At 37.1% G+C, this 19,532-nt stretch overlaps 1 protein-coding gene across 1 annotated transcript; it reads left to right on the top strand.

Annotated features, from left to right (window-relative positions):
* The first annotated feature begins 732 nt into the window (after nt 1-732).
* On the top strand, nt 733-13,478 carry LOC123529302 (glutathione S-transferase A-like). The gene is made up of 3 exons (XM_045309576.2): nt 733-951; nt 7,329-7,566; nt 12,791-13,478. Exons 1-3 carry the CDS (start codon nt 778-780, stop codon nt 13,054-13,056), a joined length of 678 nt encoding a protein of 225 aa, XP_045165511.2. The 5' UTR covers nt 733-777; the 3' UTR covers nt 13,057-13,478.
* The last annotated feature ends 6,054 nt before the right edge of the window (nt 13,479-19,532 follow it).

Genomic DNA, 19,532 nt, shown 5'->3' with positions numbered 1-19,532 from the left:
AGATCCAAATATAAACCATACATCATTGTAGAAGTGCCCAGGCGTGGATATTTTTCGCTAAATTTCTATAATGAACTTGTCCATATTTCAATTTGGACAGAACCATTAACTGTTAAAAGGGGTGATTACCAAAAAGATACTGACTGAATGGCGAACAGTGCAGATCATGATCAGACTGCACGGATGTGCAAACTGATCATGATCTAGCAAAGTCAGAATTAGTAGTGTCCAGCATGATAAGGGTTAAGATATTTTTTATATGCAAAAATGTATTAGGAAACATTTTGCACTTTACATTAACTAAAACATCTCAAGGTTTCTTTTAAATGAAATCAAAATTGACGGTGTCAAAAATGGTTGATTTCAATATTAAAACACCCATCAAAATCGTTCTCTTATAGTATCTCCAAGACTAATCTAGATAGTGTGTAAATTCAGAACGTTATGGGTGTTCTTAAGAATGACATATTATATCAATTCATTTGTTCTGTATTTAAAGAACACTAGGAAAATGCGCATCAGTAGATAGTTTTAGTTAAATATGACGGCTTCATGGACGAATGATTTTGTCAAACAGGCTTTATAATAATAATAATTTATTATTATTAATATTATTATCATTGTTATTATTATTATTATTGTTATTATTATTATTATAGCCTACTAATAAAATCATTTATGCGTGTTTCTGTGTCCGCCCCACTTACACGTCGATCCGCCAATGTACGGGAATGATACTAATCACTGCATATCTGCATTGATTCGACGCTCGCTAACATGGCAAACAAAAATATGTTCTTGTGGTGGGGTTCTGGCTCAGCACCGTGTTGGAGACCTATGATTGTCTTGGCAGAGAAAGGACTGTGGGAAAACTTGCCGAACAAACAGATAAGCTTCTCAAATAAAGAACACAAAGGAGAGGAGATTTTAAAGCTGAACCCACGCGGACAGGTATGTGCATTTTATAGTACAATCAAGGTTACAAAATAGAACATACGCGTATACAAGTGTTTTTCTTTATTTTAGTCAATAATCTGTTTTTCGCTTCCGCATCCGATTAGGCCTACCGAATAAACTTAGTACAGTACTCTATGAACAGACAAAGACGCAGAATTTGGAAAAAATAAACAGTGCTAAAACTGCCCGGGCAGATAAGTGTATTTTTAGTACCATGGGCGTAGGAGCGAGTTTAACTTTGGGAGGGGGGGGGGGGGGGCAAACCTTTTTGACCGGCGGATGGGGGTGGGGGGTGGGCGGCAAGGTATCCCCGGTGCATTATTCATGACAAGGCCTCAAAGCCTTGTACAAGGGCCAAATGGGCCATAGGCTCCCTCAAGCCTCTATGTTTAAGCATTCATTGAGTTATTCTGATGATACACATACGCCTAAGCACTGAACTGTCTTAATCAGTCATATTATCTATTGTTCTAATTAAGTGTGCCATTTTTTTACATTCTTCTGTTGAAGCCCTGGACATACAATCAATTAGCGCATTTGTCTAATTGTGATATAAAGTTGTGGAAATATCATTTCCCTTGAATGGACAATGAAAACCAAAAAATTACATAATGTTTACATGGGTAAACAGGCTTAATAGTTAGGCCTACATACATTATGCAGACGTTCAGTACTCACACTACGGAAAAAGACAAATCAGAATACAAGGGAAGGCCAAATGCAAATCAGAAACCGGGTTGAAAAGAATTATATGATGCTAAGTAAATGTTATATTAGACTACAAGTTATATCTCTTTTCCAAAATATTGGGGGGGGGGGCAAACTATAGTTTGGCCCCCCCCCTCTCCTAGCTTTTTTTTGGGGGGGGGGGGGGGCTGCCCCCCCCTGCTCCTACGCCTATGAGTACAGTCTAGGTTACAAAATGGAACACCCGTAGGTTAAATGTTTCAATTTGTTTTTTAATCAATATTTTACATAGTTTGTAACTATTATGCTTGTTTAATTTCTTATGGAAAACCTTATGAAATTGAAATAAACATCCAGGTGATAATACCCGGAGGCAATAGATACCGACATCGCAATGCCGGTCACCCGTTACCAATACCATATAGCTGTTGTCTCCCCTGATACCGATGTTTTGTCTTGCAACTCTTGTACTTCGACAGTCCACAAAATATCAAACTTCTTTTTCAAACATATATTTTCTCTAAATTTGTTTTTATTATGTGTCTTACATACTTACCTGTGTACTCCGGGAAATGAAAAATAGTTAAACTGTTATATTTTTTGAAACATTGTATTTTTTTTTTTCATTTTGACAGCTCTACTTTCACTTTCATTTTGCAATTTTTGTATTTTGTTTAAGTGTACATGGTTTGTAACACTTTATATTAAAGATAAGCAGTTCAATACAACAATTTTATATCCAAAACTCAACAAACTGACATTTTGAGTTAAAAAATTGGTTAAATGAAATTGTGGAATTGAAAAATCAAATAAAACATACTGAGTAATGTCTTTTTCTTGTCTATTTATTAAAGTAATTATCAGAATAGATCTGACGCATTTCTATTATATTCAAAGTAAATGTCACACTAATTTTTGAAGAAAATGCATTTTCAGTGCTAAAAAGTTTTGTTTCAAATATATATGGTTTTTAGTAGATAGTCGGTGCACACTTAGATCGTTATCTAAATCGCATATCTAGAACTTCGAAGTGCTCGCTGGTCGTGTTTTCTTAACATTAGTATGCCTACCGGAGCCCAGCATTGTAGCCTACTGATAAAATCGCTCGATTTGTCCTCTTGTCATTTGCATAGCATAATTTTACAAATCCGTTTTATGCTTTGTGCACGAAGAAGCGTGACATGAATATGATCCCGAAATTAAATGCATATGGGATCAATAACAAATTATACCAATATGAATCAGGCGCGTAGCTAGGGCATTTTTCATAGTACGCAAACGTAATGGGGGTGGGGGTTGGTGTATCCTCCCCTTGATTATTTATCAGTGTGAGAACGGCAAATGGTGCATTTTAGTGTGTATTTGAAGCAAATACATTGCATGAAAACCTTATTCTTTGTTAATTGTTTATATAAAATGTTTTATTTTATTAGGTATGTGCGTTATATTGCACATGCAATCTGTGGTTTAGTGATCCATGTTATATATGTAAGCATTCCGGTATAGCGACGTCTTCATTGCGTCAACTTCGTTATAGCCTAGGTATTTCCCTTATCTTTTTATAACTAAAACAGTATTCTGCAAAATGTTTCTTACACCTTTTAAGTTATTTCGCGGTTTCGCTATCGTGATCTTGCGCTTCATACTTCATGCATCGCTTTCTCTAACAATACACGAAGCGCAAGATAACGATGCATGGCTAATGGCGAGATCGCGAAACTTGAGCAATTTCATGCTTTGCATCGTGATTTCGCGCATGTGAAAATTCTCGATTTTACGCTTCGTCATCGTCATCTCGCGCTTTGCCATCGTGATTTCGCGCTTTGCCATCATGATTTCGCGCTTCGCGTATCACCTACTCATGATGGAGTAGCGCGAGATCACAATGGCGAAGTGCGAAAAAACGAAAATTTCAAGTTTTATTCTAATACGATCCGCAGCAATTGCTATTATATACATATAGCGAAATCGCCTATACATGAATCTATGATAAAATATGGTTGGCTGTTACATTTCAACCCTACGATTATGACAAGAGATTCTACTTCTGTGACAAGAGATTCTACTTCTGTTTCATTACATACGGATTATCTCAGGGCCAAAAGGTTGAAAACAGCATTTCAAAAACATAATTATGATAAAAAGTCACACTGACTTATGTGTAGGACCGTAACTACGAGCGAATTCAATTAGCACAATTATAATTCAGCGGTGACATAAGAAATAATTGATTGGACAATTTTTAGTTCGACTATTCGAAGAATAGGGGAGCTATCCTATTCGCCCCGGCGTCGGCGTGAGCGTCACACAAATGTTAAAGTTTGCGTGTCACCCCAAATATTTTCAAAGTCCATTGAGATATTGCTTTCATATTTTGCATACTTGTTTACCATCATGACCACAGTCTGTGAAAAGGAGGAGGCAACTCTATCAAGCATTTTGACTGAATTATGGCCCCTTTTCGACTTAGAATATGCTTATTGTACTGTTAAAGTTTTACTCATTGCTTGTATTATACTATCAAGCACTGAGAATAGTCGAGCGCGCTGTCCACTGACAGCACTTGTTTAGAATGTTGTTTAAGGTCTTCTGAAATATAATACATTGAACATATAATTTAGTTATCTATAAGGACATTGAAAAAACTGTAATCACTAATTATAAAGAAAAAAACTATATTTATCTCACTGTGAATTAGTTGTAAGATACTGTAATATCGTATGACTTGTACCGGTGTCAAACCTTGGCAATACGCGTAGGATTTAACTAGGAGTAATTATTTGATTTCTATAATATTTTATTTTCTACAACATTGTGACCATGGAATAATTGATAATTTCATACATTTAAGTACAATTATAAGATATATCTATGAAATCTGAAACCTAGGCATCACCAGCACCACTATAGTGGTGCACTACAACCACTTCACAAGCAAGCAACGCAACGCAGTGCAATCTAGGACTCGCCAGTACTATAAGGACGAAATCCTAGTGACCCGAAGCAACTTCAGGTCAACCAACCTTAAATAGCAAAGTGCATCTTTTGCAATGAACAACCTTTGGTGTACTGTTTAAGACAACAATGTCTTTGTGATAGACCCTGATTTTCACAAAACTGAGCGGACCGTGTCCATAACTGAAAGATGAGAACGCTAATTACACTGAACTGTTATGAATAAAATTCATCACACCAAACGCATAGATATATCTCTAGTTCGGCGTCTACCGTATAAATCACCACAGAACAATGAAAAACACCCGACCGGTTATTGTTTAGCAATCTAATTAACTCGATATCTCGCCTGATCCCCTCTATTCAACATTATATGAGCGACAATCCTAACATTTAACGTATAATTACCGATTCATAAAAGTTACATAACACAGAAATAACTGTCAGTGAGCCTTATCATATATCTAGAAGCTAAAACATAAATGAAAATATCTAAGCCAATGTAGTACACAAGTTCATGTAATTTCTTTTCCTATATATTCTTTTTAAAGAGAATTTCTTAAACATTAATTTTATTTCCGATATCCTAAAAAAAGCACACAGTTCCAGTTAAAAACATTCCAACGAATGCTGTTATTTATGAACAAAATACACCTGAATTCCATAAATCGGGAACGATCCGAAAGTTCACTTTCCAGGAAGTATCTACGGTACTTTGAAGTTCCTTCGACTTGGCTTCTATAACAGAACGTTCATTCGTAACTTCCTTGGGATATCGGCGTCTTCACAGTGTTGCACGAACTTCGGTAAATGCCATATAAGAAATCTGTACCCTGAAAGTATAATACAAAAAGCAGCAAATCTGATACAAAATTCTCCAGAATGTCAGGTCTTTCACCAAAATCTAAGATAACCATAAAAATTACTGCATTAGCAACTTTAGGGGTGTGGCGGGAGGGTAAGTTTATCTTTACTGAACGACGTGTAGAAGAACAGTGAGAAATCTGTCAGTCAGTGTATAATAACGGTCCATTCGCCCTTTCAGACGCAATGTGAGAAATCTGCGCGGGCTTTTTGCTTCATACCGAACAATCGACTGTGTTCTCGGCTCGCTGAACATGCACATCAGTACTGTATTGATAAAACGAGAACCAGTTCAACTGAATGATAAAGGCCGATTAATCCCGAACCCTTAGCAACTGACAAACTTTATTTCTCGAGAAAAAAATGAAATTATTTTAAAGAAATAATTTATAATATTTCACATGGTCAGGATTATTACAAAATAACTTAAATAAGCAATAAAATACATGTAGTAGGATAATGACTGTACTTAAATTGTTATAAAACTACAAAGACAATTGGTGAATTTCAATGCACGTTAAATCAACTAATTATATAAACCAGTGTGCTATTTCTTCATTTTACTGTACTTCAAACAAAATATGAAGTAAGCAATGATTGCGTATGAAGCAATCTCCGTTGCATGATATAGACTTCTTGCTGCAACCAAATAAATTAGCCAGTTTAATTGTGTATGCTTGCCAGATCTTCACTGCGGAGCTGTACAATCCTCTTAATGCTGAGCGTCAAGAGAGGAAGCTACTAGTACCACTTTTCACGTCTTAGGCCTGACACGGCCGGGTAGTGAACCCATGATCTCCCGCACTCAAAACCGTCTCTTTACCACTACGCTGCCGAGGCGGTCGCACGTCTAATTAAGAATTTTGATCGGTCATCCGTTTACAAGTAATTCAAGTAAAAATGATGCATGTTTTTTTTATAATTCACTGCCCTGACTACCAGAAAAATGGTGTTGCGTTAGATATCCCGTGTCAAGTTACAACATGTAGATAAATGATTCATAATTATTGTGTTTACGTTGTATGAAAACCAATGCGATATTATACTCGTGACAACGCCGCTACCCAGCCTGCTTAGCTCAGTAGGGAGGGTGCAGATCTACGGGTCGCGGGGTCGTGAGTTCGATCCCCGGGCGGGGCGTATGTTCTCCGTTATAAAAGACATTGTGTCTGAAATCACTCGTTCTCCACCTCTGATTCATGTGGGGAAGTTGGCAGTTACTTGCGGAGAAGAGGTTTGTACTGGTACAGAATCCATGAACACTGGAACACTGCTTAGGTTAACTGCCCGTCGTTACATAACTGAAATACTGTTGAAAAGGGGCTTTGAACAAAAAACAAAAACAAACAAAGAAAGACTTCGCCGCTAGTTAAAACAGTGCATCTGCTGTTTACTCAATGGAAGATATTTCGATCTTACATCGAAAGAAAGAAAATGTAGATGATAAAACTATTCTAAAACATTAATGTGATATATTTTGTTGAAATATTTGGTCAAGAGCTGGTCATGCATGTATGGCCTGCGTCGTCTGGTCCGGGGTGCCCCGTCTTTATGAACGATGCCATTTTAATTATTTGCCTATTCTGCATGACAAGGTACTTTGAAAATCACGGGATTTCTCGTTAATGAGTAATGATTCTAGTAATAACCGCGCATCATTTACCGCTTAAAAAATAAAATAAAAAGATAAGGTCTCCGTTTCTGCGGCACTGATAGAACTCTTAAGTCTTAACAGCATTTTTTGTACTTCTGACGCTCTGACTAATGGTGCATGTCTATATCAGCATTACAGATTTGTTAGAATTCATTGTTGACCTCAATTACAAAACGACACGCGTCCTACCATGGTGATGTGTACATTGCAGGTTCCGACGTTCAAAGATGGCAATGTTGTTGTAAACGAGTCTGGAGCTGTCTGTATGTACTTGGAGGAAAAGTACAGCGATGATTCCAACCGATTGTTCCCGACTAAGGCGGATGAACGAGCCGAGGTGTACCAGAGAATGTTCGAGACGACCAACGTACAGAGCAACATCTCCGAGAAACTGGTGTACTATTTGTTTAGGACAAAGAAGGAAGACATAGATGAAAAGATACTAAAAGGTTGTTGATTATTTTTTGAAATGCTCGTTTTTTTTTAAATGGCGTCCGTCCGTCAACTTTTTCCATTTTCTAACTTAGTGATAAGTATAAAAGCTACAGTTTTTAAACTTTACAGGATGACTAAGCGCCATTTGAGGAGGATTCTGTTGTTTTAAGCTCCCTTGTTTGAATTTTTTTAAATAGTAGAGCTTTCGTAGTCTCCCTTTCACCGGCGTTCACGTCCAATTCCGCGTTACTAAAGTTCATGTTAAAGTTTTACGTGTAAGCAGGTTTCTCAGAAACGCCTAATGCTTCACACGTGTCTTTGGCATCATGAGGTGACCTCCCAGGACAAGTAACATAACTGTAGATCTTATTTTGTCAAAGGTATGCCCCTTTACAACTTAGAATTTCAGGTTAAATTTTTGAATGTAAGCAGGTTCCTCAGAAACGACTGGGCCAGATGCTTCACACGTGCCTTTGGCATCTAATGAGGTGACCTCCCAGGGCAAGTAACATAACTATAGATCTTATTTTGTCAAAGGTATGTCCCTTTACAACTTAGAATTTCAGGTTAAAGTTTTGAATGTAAGCAGGTTGCTCAGAAACGACTGGGCTAAATGCTTCACACGTGCCTTTGGCATCATGAGGTGACCTCCCAGGACAAGTGACATAACTATAGATCTTATTTTGTCAAAGGTATGCCCCTTTACAACTTAGAATTTCAGGTTAAAGTTTTGAATGTAAGCAGTTCCGCCAAATGCTCCACACGTGTCTTTGGCAACATGAGAAAACCTCCCAGGACAAGTAACATAACTGTAGATCTTATTTTGTCAAAGGTATGCCCCTTTTCAACTTAGAATTTCAGGTTAAAGTTTTGAATGTAAGCAGGTTCCGCCAAATGCTCCACACGTGTCTTTGGCAACATGAGAAAACCTCCCAGGACAAGTAACATAACTGTAGATCTTATTTTGTCAAAGGTATGCCCCTGTACAACTTAGAATTTCAGGTTAAAGTTTTGAATGTAAGCAGGTTCCGCCAAATGCTCCACACGTGTCTTTGGCATCATGAGAAAACCTCCCAGGACAAGTAACATAACTGTAGATCTTATTTTGTCAAAGGTATGCCCCTTTACAACTTAGAATTTCAGGTTAAAGTTTTGAATGTAAGCAGGTTCCGCCAAATGTTCCACACGTGTCTTTGGCATCATGAGAAAACCTCCCAGGACAAGTAACATAACTGTAGATCTTATTTTGTCAAAGGTATGCCCCTTTACAACTTAGAATTTCAGGTTAAAGTTTTGAATGTAAGCAGTTCCGCCAAATGCTCCACACGTGTCTTTGGCAACATGAGAAAACCTCCCAGGACAAGTAACATAACTGTAGATCTTATTTTGTCAAAGGTATGCCCCTTTTCAACTTAGAATTTCAGGTTAAAGTTTTGAATGTAAGCAGGTTCCACCAAATGCTCCACACGTGTCTTTGGCAACATGAGAAAACCTCCCAGGACAAGTAACATAACTGTAGATCTTATTTTGTCAAAGGTATGCCCCTTTACAACTTAGAATTTCAGGTTAAAGTTTTGAATGCAAGCAGGTTCCGCCAAATGCTCCACACGTGTCTTTGGCATCATGAGAAAACCTCCCAGGACAAGTAACATAACTGTAGATCTTATTTTGTCAAAGGTATGCCCCTTTACAACTTAGAATTTCAGGTTAAAGTTTTGAATGTAAGCAGGTTCCGCCAAATGCTCCACACGTGTCTTTGGCATCATGAGAAAACCTCCCAGGACAAGTAACATAACTGTAGATCTTATTTTGTCAAAGGTATGCCCCTTTACAACTTAGAATTTCAGGTTAAAGTTTTGAATGTAAGCAGGTTCCGCCAAATGCTCCACACGTGTCTTTGGCAACATGAGAAAACCTCCCAGGACAAGTAACATAACTGTAGATCTTATTTTGTCAAAGGTATGCCCCTTTACAACTTAGAATTTCAGGTTAAAGTTTTGAATGTAAGCAGGTTCCGCCAAATGCTCCACACGAGTCTTTGGCAACATGAGAAAACCTTCCAGGACAAGTAACATAACTGTAGATCTTATTTTGTCAAAGGTATGCCCCTTTACAACTTAGAATTTCAGGTTAAAGTTTTGAATGTAAGCAGGTTCCGCCAAATGCTCCACACGTGTCTTTGGCAACATGAGAAAACCTCCCAGGACAAGTAACATAACTGTAGATCTTATTTTGTCTAAGGTATGCCCTTTTACAACTTAGAATTTCAGGTTAAAGTTTTGAATGTAAGCAGGTTCCGCCAAATGCTCTACACGTGCCTTTGGCAACATGAGAAAACCTTCCAGGACAAGTAACATAACTGTAGATCTTATTTTGTCAAAGGTATGGCCCTTTACAACTTAGAATTTCAGGTTAAAAAGTTTTGAATGTAAGCAGATTCCTCAGAATTGACTGGGCCAAATGCTTCACACTTGCCTTTGGCATCATGAGGTGACCTCCCAGGACAAGTAACATAACTGTAGATCTTATTTTGTCAAAGGTATGCCCCTTTACAACTTAGAATTTCAGGTCAAAGTTTTGAATGTAAGCAGGTTCCGCCAAATGCTCCACGCGTGTCTTTGGCAACATGAGAAAACCTCCAAGGACAAGTAACATAACTATAGATCTTATTTTGTCAAAGGTATGCCCCTTTACAACTTAGAATTTCAGGTTAAAGTTTTGAATGTAAGCAGGTTCCTCAGAAACGACTGGGCCAAATGCTTCACACGTGCCTTTGGCATCATGAGGTGACCTCCCAGGACAAGTAACATAACTATAGATCTTATTTTGTCAAAGGTATGCCCATTTACAACTTAGAATTTCAGGTTAAAGTTTCTCAGAAACTACTAGGCCACATGCTTTCATACTTTACACAGGTCTTAGACATCATGAGATGACCTCTCAGGACAAGTAACATAACTCTAGCTTGTATTCTGTCAGAAGTATGCCCCTTTTCAACATAGAATTTCAGGTTAAAGTTTTTGAATATAAGCAGGTATCTCAGAAACTAATTGGCCTAATACTTTCATACTTCACACATGTCTTTGGCATGATGAGATGATCTTACGGTGCACGTAACATAACCCTAGTCTTTTGTTTTGTCAAAATTATGCCTTTTTAGCTCATCTGATTTTTTGAAGAAAAAATGATGAGTTATTGTCATCACTTTATCGGCGTTTGCGTTGGCGTTGGCGTCGGCGTCGGCGTTGGCATTGCCTGGTTAAGTTTTATGTTTAGGTCAGCTTTTCTCCCAAACTATCAAAACTATTGCTTTAAAACTTGCAACACTTGTTAACCATCAATAGCTGACTCTGTACAGCAAGAAACTTAACTCCATCCTGCTTTTTGCAAGAATTATGGCCCCTTTTTGACTGAGAAAATATCAGATTTCTTGCGTTTAGGTCAACTTTTCTCCTGAACGGTCAAAGCTATTGCTTTAAAACTTAGAGCATTTATTCGCCATTAAAAGCTGACTCTGCACAGCAAGCACCGTAACTCTACATTGCTTTTTGCAAGAATTATGGCCCCTTTTGGATTTAGAAAATCATATTTCGTGGTTAAGTTTTGTGTTTACGTCAGCTTTTCTCCTTAACTATCAAAGCTATTGCTTTAAAACTTGCAACACTTGTTCACCATCAAAAGCTGACTCTGCACAGCAAGAAACATAACTCCATCCTGCTTTTCGCAAGAATTATGCCCCTTTTGAACTTAGAAAATATCAGATTTCTTGGTTAAGTTTTGCGTTTAGGTCAACTTTTCTCCTTAACGGTCAAAGCTATTGCTTTAGAACTTGGAGCAGTTATTCGCCATTAAAAGCTGACTCTGCACAACAAGTACCGTAACTCTACATTGCTTTCTGCAAGAATTATGACCCCTTTTGGGCTTAGAAAATCTATTATACAGAGACAAAAAAATCAAATGAGCGTCGGCATCCGCAAGGCGGTGCTCTTGTTTAAAAATTAATTTCAGGTTAAATTTTTATTTGCAGTTTCGTGTGTTTCTTTATATTCGAGTCCCCCTCCCTCTTCCTAACCTCCAAAGTATTTGTTCTTTATATGCCCTTTTTCTACCCTGGCCAATTCTGCGTGCGAACGAGCGTATTATGACCCATTAACCTTTATCCTGCTAAATTTCTAAAATGGACTGATCCATCATTCAATTTGGGCAGTACCATTTATCATCTGAAGGGATGTTCACTGAATATTTACTGACTGAATAGCGAACAGTGCAGACCATGATCAGCCTGATACAAGAGCGATACAAGTCAAATGGTTTATCGCGGCCAGAAATTTGTACAAACCGGACAGAAGTTGCGAAATTGTCATTTGTGCAGGAAAGAAGCGTTTACCATAATGTCCAGTACTGGACAGGTATAGTGACATACGTTTAAGATATCATGCTTTCTGTTTATGCAGGTAAACTTGTGTTTGGTTAAATTTCAACAGAGCACAATTGTCTGAACAGTGTACAAACTCATTACTGTTTTTGCAGGCAAGGGTGGAAAAAAAGTGGTACACATTGAAAGCAGTAACATTTTTATTAAAAAAAATAAACAATGAGACAAACATTTCCAACATCTTTGGATTGTACAAAAATCCCATGTTAAACATACGATAAAGCCCAAAACGCGTGAAAATGTTCCGAATGTAAATCGGGTGAAGTAGGCGCTCTATGTATAGAGTTAGATTATGCGTCTTGATACTGTACCAGAGGGGTCGGTCAATTGTGGGTTATTGATTACACTGGGCGAGTCTACTTACTTATTACTTGAGGATGAAAAAAACATGTTTTTTAAATGTTGCTCTTAAACAAGGGTGGAACTACAAAAAGTACAACAACAGTTAATTCACAACAAATCGTACGGTATGTTTTATAATCAGTAGAAGCTAGTCGTATTTACGCTTATGAGACCTGTTTCACCCATAAGTAAAGAATTCATAGGTCCATCATGAAATATTTTCCCCAGCGCGCATATACTTCACCTATTCAATATGATCGCGGCCTCCAGGCCGCGATCAAAACAAAAACGTGCCATTTTTAACGATTAAAGATAGATAGTGGCGTTGTGACAGACATGGCATTGTCACACTATGTAAAATTTAACTCTCATCGGTGTCGTCACGCACATGTAAAAATATGTGTGAAAATGCCTTGCACGTAAATGACAAAAAAGATAATCTATATTACTTTCATCCACAGAGAAAACAGATAATGCGAGGGAGGAACTGAACCGTTGGAACACGATTTTGGGAGACAAAGATTATCTATGTGGCAGCAAATTTACAATGGCCGACGTTTTCTTCTATCCTATCTTAGCATTCCTTGTTCGATGTGGGACCAAGCTAACCAATCAGCCAGCATTGAAGAAGTACTATGACAGGGTCAGCGAGAGGCCATCTGTCCAAGCCACGTGGCCCCCGCATTGGAAGGAAAGCGAAGGACAAGGCCAACTCAAGGAGTTGTAATTGTTCAGCATTGCACAAGTTAAGGGTTATTGAATTTGAAAAGTGCAACCTACGATGAACATAACGATTGTTTTGTCATGAATTCGTGCATATCCTTCAGTTTCTGAAGGGAAAAAAAACGTTTACTGTTTTAAAGACTTTTACGTAAATTGTTGATTTTTCATCTAAAAGGTGTTCTAAAACTCTTAAGTCTTAAAGCTCCATTCTTCAGTATTACTATGTTACTCAAGTCAGTAGGAAGAAGTATGGTGACTAGGTAACGGAATTATACTAGCTTCGCTGTAATATCACACGTGCTTCTAAAGCTTTTTGAAAATTATCACACTTTGGGTCTGTGTAACTGTCTCATATACTGTATATATATTCCTAACTTTGAGCAGTTTATATGCAGTCTAATATGTTATTAAACGCATAAAAAGTTACCGCCGTTTTGTGTTTTTATTAAACACGGAGAGCTGTTTTTTTTAAACATTTCACATCCCAGAAACCTTTGGTAGTGTTTCACTGAAGTCCTATATGCATTTTGAATTTTATATCTGAGAAAGGTAAACCTGCATATGATGAGCAGTGGGGGAAACTTACTATTATGTCTCAGGGGGGTGAACATAGAAAACTCTTTCCAGTCAATAACTTGAGAACCACTTGACCAAGATTGTTGAAACTTAGTCGGATGATTGGACATGCAGAGTAGATGACCCCTACTGATTTTGGGGTCACTTGATCAAAGGTCAAGGTTACAGGGGCCTGAACATGGAAACCCGTTTCCAGTTCATAACTTGAGACCCACTAGGCCCAGAATGTTGAAACTTAGTGGGATAATTGGACAATGCCAAGTAGATGATCCCTATTGCAGCCAACCATCAGTGTCTCTTTGACTTTCGCTCCTGTCCCCTATTGACTTCTTGCCTATACGACTATGCATTGGGGGAGACATGCGCTTTTCTAATAAAAGCATCTTCTAGTTTTACTGTTATATTAAATGTGATTTCTTTCGAAGCTTTGAATGACTATGTTAAGATAGATAATCAGAGAGTAGTTTCTTGATTTAACCACTTAAAAAAACTGAGCTTACTTTGATTGGATACTGGTGCAAGAATTTCGGCTTAACACACTGAGACATTCCATTAAATTTCAGTCATTCCACCAGGCATTGTTAGACATGTTAAGCCTTTCCTTCCGTGTGTAAAAAAGACAAGAATTTTTTTACATCTTGTGATTTAACTTTTACTAATTTATTTAATAAATAGTTAATAGACATTTTTCACTGACCTGTTTTTATAAGTAAAGAGATGTAAACACTAAGGTCAAATCCTGCTATCTCCAGGTAAGACATTAGTTTCTTGAAAAGCTACACTGATAACACGTCATGTCTTTGGACTTGTGAATTTGCCTTGACAACATACCAGATCAGTGGCGAACTTCGAGTCAGATCTGAATTAATAGTATGATGTTCACCTGACTGTGATTGTCGTAACCACAAATACTTAGAATTAGGACCACCACCCTCCGTCGGCCCTGCCAGCTGTCAGCCTAAATAACAAACGGACCATGGGCCGCTGGCAGCCTTTAAAAACAAACTGACCATGGGCCGCGACAATAAAACATGATTCTTGTAATTTAATGTATTTTCATATTGTCATTGCTATAGAGAGAGCATTTTGAAATGCTAAAAAGATATTGACTCTGTTATCGAGCCTTGTAACACCAGACCCAGTTCAATTACACAATGATCTTGTATGAACAGAATATGTTCTGCATACATGTTACAATGCATAAACTGCACGTTACCAAGATACAATTTTGTTGAATGACTGATCACAGAATTTTCTTGATTACTAGTATCACAAATAGGTTCTTTCTGTTATATACTGACACAAAAAAGAAACTGCAACTGGGTTTTACCATTTTTTTCAGGCAACTCTTGTTAAGAGATAGGATATTTATCTGCCTACACAATGCCGTGTGTTCCGTCGTAATCAAAGTTAAAAGACATTGTATGACTTGGGGGATAACACTGAAATTCGCAAATTATTGTAAATGTGTTTGAATTTCTGTTATTTTTTCAATTTCGATTCTGTCCACCTCTGCTATGAATCAAAGCAAAGATTCTTGACCGAATGGCGTAATTTGGAATAGCATTCCATTCTTGGTCATGGGTTACTTTAAATGTGCAGTTTCTTTTTTGTTTTCAACTTTCCATATTTATTGGCTGCTGCCACCTATGTCAAAAAGTATACTAACTTTGAGATATCTACCAGTTCTTAAGACCACCCAAACAACAACCTTGAAAACAGTTCCAGGCTTTGCACACCAAACAATTATTTTCACAACTCGCAGCTACCAGGTATACTTTAAAAACCATTTTATTGTAAATTCGGTGACAAAAACAACATAAGCTGAAATACATTGTACACGTTTTTAAATTATAACAAACAAATGTTTGATTACACATATTCAAATTTATGGGCAAATGAACCAGACAAGACTTCGCTATCACCGGTTGTCCCTAATCACTGTACCATGCCCACAGCCCAAGAGGTCACGTAGGTAATAAGACAGAAAAGTGAAAGTCCATAAGTCGCCCAACGTGACACAAATAAAAATGTTAACGTAGCCAGTTCAAGAACGGTAGTGGGTTCCGGTGACAATCGTTTTAAAAATGTTTTGTTATATAATTCATTTTCAGAAAAATCTGTATCAACATAAAATGGTTTTGTATTTCATCAGTTACCTATCCTATTTTTTTCGGCTAGACAAAAGTTGTATGGCAGCCTGTTCAGCACTTTCGCGAAGCCTGCTTTCATATACTGTACTAGTATAGCGGATTTTAGGATGTTACAAAGACGGTGTTTTTTTTTTCTTTTGCATCTCCACTTGTTTTATTGTATAATTATCTTACAGGCATATACTGACTGCAGGACTGACATTCCGCTGTACATTTGTGGTGCATGTTCGTGGTGTTTTCTTTCACAATAATCTCATGAAAACCAAACCTACCAATTGAGGACTAAATCAGTGTGTATATAATAAAAGGCAGGCAGTGTTCAAAAGCATTTGAAAGAAATAAAAAAAAAGTTGAATGATCTGGAAAAAAGTAGATCTATATTTTGTTCTTTTTCTTATCTAAAGGCTCACAGTGCCTTTGTTCAGAATGTGGCTGCCACATTTTTGTTATGAACCCAAAATATGCCTAGTTCTCAAATCCTATTTCAATATATTGTTTTCTCTGATATTTGCCAAAGGTCTGAGTATTGTTTATCATAGTAGAACAATGTTTATGATTACTTCCCTTTATGGCCATATTAAAGTCTGTTCCATTCCAAAGGTTTACCCCAACTTTGGTGTCACATGACAAAACTACGACACTTACCGGCAAAGTAAACATGGTTTGATAAACTAAAAAAAAGTCACCCTCGAGAAATTTAACGATTTTTTTCTGCTTTGCCAAATATCCAAATAAACTGACAAATTTATATTTTCAACAGCAGTCTCCCATTGTAATTTCTTGTCGCCATTGGAGTTTGCTCTCTAAATTTGGAGTATTACTGGTTAGGAACCATTTTCCGGACAGGACCAGTTTCCGGACACATGTAATATCCGCTTTATTTCGTTGTTATTCATGTATTTGTTTCATCTAGATCATTTAGATCTTTGTTCTTCATGTCTACAACAAACCACTATTTTATAAGGCTGTATAATGTTTGGGTTTTTGATAATAACTCACATGCGTTTACAAGACAACTTTCTGTTTTAACGGGGCATGAATATAGCATTGCGCATGCGCAGTAGTTCACATATGCCGAGGTATCAAGTGGGGAAGAAATAATCAAACTACATAATGATTGTGTGCTGATAACATGTTTTTCTTTTAACTTCACGCTAAAAGTTACGTAAGATGCAGGGCTGTCGATTTTTGCACTAATTTTTTCTATATCTATTGGAATTATCAAGAATTCGTATAAGACGAAATTCGAGTTTTTTATAGTCAACCTCGGTTTGCTTTCGTAGCTGCTGTTGAACGTCGGGTTATGTTTCATGTGCAATTTTGAAGAGATGAATGAAAGAGAAAGGTGTAGAAATAGTTTAATTACTTATTTTGATATCAAATTAACAACAAAACATCGTCAAAATATTTGTCCGGATACTGGTTTACCTGACGGGAAAAATAACTTATTTTAGTGACCTCATCTGAGGCCCCATGGAACCCATATTTTACGTCACAACGCGATGCTGATTACAACATCGGATGTGGAAGGAGCTGAAGTTTGTGCAGTGTGGGCTTTATTTATGTCAAATATATTTTTTAGGGAATAATGGAGCCGAAATATGAAAATCTGTCCGGAAAATGGTTCCCAACCAGTACGGGAAAATTCACTTGAATTTTATCGGGAGCGATTCAAGACTCATTTCGTTTATGAATGCATGAGGGAAATGAAATGTTGTATTTAAAAAAAAAGCTATAACAATGAACACATTATTTAGATCTAACAAAAATGTAAATTGACTCACTTTTAAAAAGTTATAAACAGTCCAAAATTCTTCCAAGTCTTCGGTAGCTCTATCCAATCCTCGATGAGTAAATTGTAAACAAACAAGCTCTTTTAAACATCGGTGAAATTCAGGCATCAATCGCACCATGCCCTTGAAACGACGACTTGTTCAAAATAACATCATTTCCAAACGCATGGTTCAAAGATAACCTGTATTTTAGCATCCTTACTGAAGTATTTACAGTCCGCCACATATCCTATTTCTTTCACAATGGTCAGTTTTGAACTTCAATAAACAATATTCACCGGTTGTGTATGCAAGAGAATTATTTTTCTCCGAAAGAAACTTGTGACGTATTAGACAAATGACGTAATCTTGCTGTGGCCATAGGCAGATTTATACGAGGCGCACAAGGGAAATATTACCTCTACGTAGCTGATAGAAGACAGAAATCTTGACGTATCTATGTCACGCTAGAATTATACTTTACTTCTTGAAATATATATTTAAACAATGCTTAGTTGTTTATCGTTTTATCAACCTATCTATTTCATTTCATTTCTTTTTTAAATTTTGCTGTTTATAATTATGGGTGGTGGGGTCCATCCAAAAATCATAATTATGGGTGGTGGTCCTCACAAAAACCGTCTTTATGGGTGATGGGTTAATTGTAAAAATGTGTATAAAATATGGATGGGTGGGTGTTTGATCACCTCTTTTAATTAATTACGGACGTTTTCCTTTCTTTTTAACTATAAGTTGCTACTTTAATGAACGCAATTTTGACATTACCGATCTAAGAAATATTATCTTTTTTGATAAATTTCTGTTCATTAAGCATTTCTTTTCTTTTTTTTCTGTCTCGTTCCCTTTGAATTTGAAGTCTTGGTCATGCTTTTAGCGTCCTTAATTAATCGCTGAAAGTATGTCAGTCAACATTTCCTGACGTAATAGAATCATGTCACCGATTATGTACTGTATCTCGCACTTGTGCAGAAGTCAATAAAATCCGTGGAGACTGATTGATACCTCACTTTTCCCGCCTTTCATTTATGGAAGGGAATCTCCGCCAGGACATGCATGCTTCTTAATGACATTGTTATGTTATTTACTTACATATGCGTTCTCCAACATTGCAACTGCATTTTAGGGAATTTCCGCCAGAACATGCATGCTGCTAAATGACAAATGCATGTTGCCTTGTGCTATTCGTTTTAGACTAAATGCAACATCCATGCGTCTTTGTGTTACCTTCCATCCGTTAGTGGCACATACCTTGCATCTTTCGTCACTGCATGTATGTAAAACGCATATTCTTGCGTGTAAATGGCAAATGCATCCATTGTGTGGCATATTAAAATGTTTATGTGAACAAGTTCTAAGTGTTTTGTACGTTTTACTTTCTGTAATTGCATAAATAGTTTATTGCAATGATTGAAATTTATGCAAGGCGAAAACAGTGCTAAGTAAGCACTAAGCAGCACGAAGTTAATCAAATGCGACTTTAACATTTGTAATATGAAATTCGTAGAAAGCTGGGAACCAGAATTTCCGGCAGTTTCCGTAAAATCAGTAAACCATGAACGGTGTTTTAGTAAAAAAGTACTCATAATTTCCAGCTGTCCAGGGACGTAATTTCCACCGAAAACAACACAAGTATACACGGGTAAGTTTAGACTCTCTCACCGTTTCACCCACGGAAACTACCGAACACGTGAATTTGCTGTCGAGAGTGGTCTCCCGTGTATACTAATTTGCGCTAAAATGTTTGCTTTTTGTTGGTTCCCTGTAATGTTGTAATGCACTACCGTGCTTAAATTTTTGTTATACTGCAAGTTTAAATATTTATTAAAGCCATGTGTTTTAGTATATTATTTTTGCCGGGAAACTGTAATATAAACAAGAACCAAGTGGTTGCAAACATCACTAATGTTAAATCTAAAAAGCAGTAACAATCAAGTTATGAAAATTTCGGAATATTCACA

This window comes from Mercenaria mercenaria, chromosome 13, assembly GCF_021730395.1.
Source record: "Mercenaria mercenaria strain notata chromosome 13, MADL_Memer_1, whole genome shotgun sequence".
NCBI lineage: Eukaryota > Metazoa > Mollusca > Bivalvia > Venerida > Veneridae > Mercenaria > Mercenaria mercenaria.
The sequence above is the reverse complement of the archived record's forward strand: the minus strand, read 5'-3'. Positions and strand labels throughout refer to the sequence as shown.

Excerpts from the sequence above, each read along its gene's own strand:
- LOC123529302 (XM_045309576.2), top strand. The coding sequence starts at position 778 with ATGGCAAACAAAAATATGTTCTTGTGGTGGGGTTCTGGCTCAGCACCG. Across the intron at positions 952-7,328 it reads AGCTGAACCCACGCGGACAG|GTTCCGACGTTCAAAGATGG; the intron begins GTATGTGCATTT and ends TGTACATTGCAG. Across the intron at positions 7,567-12,790 it reads AGATGAAAAGATACTAAAAG|AGAAAACAGATAATGCGAGG; the intron begins GTTGTTGATTAT and ends TTTCATCCACAG.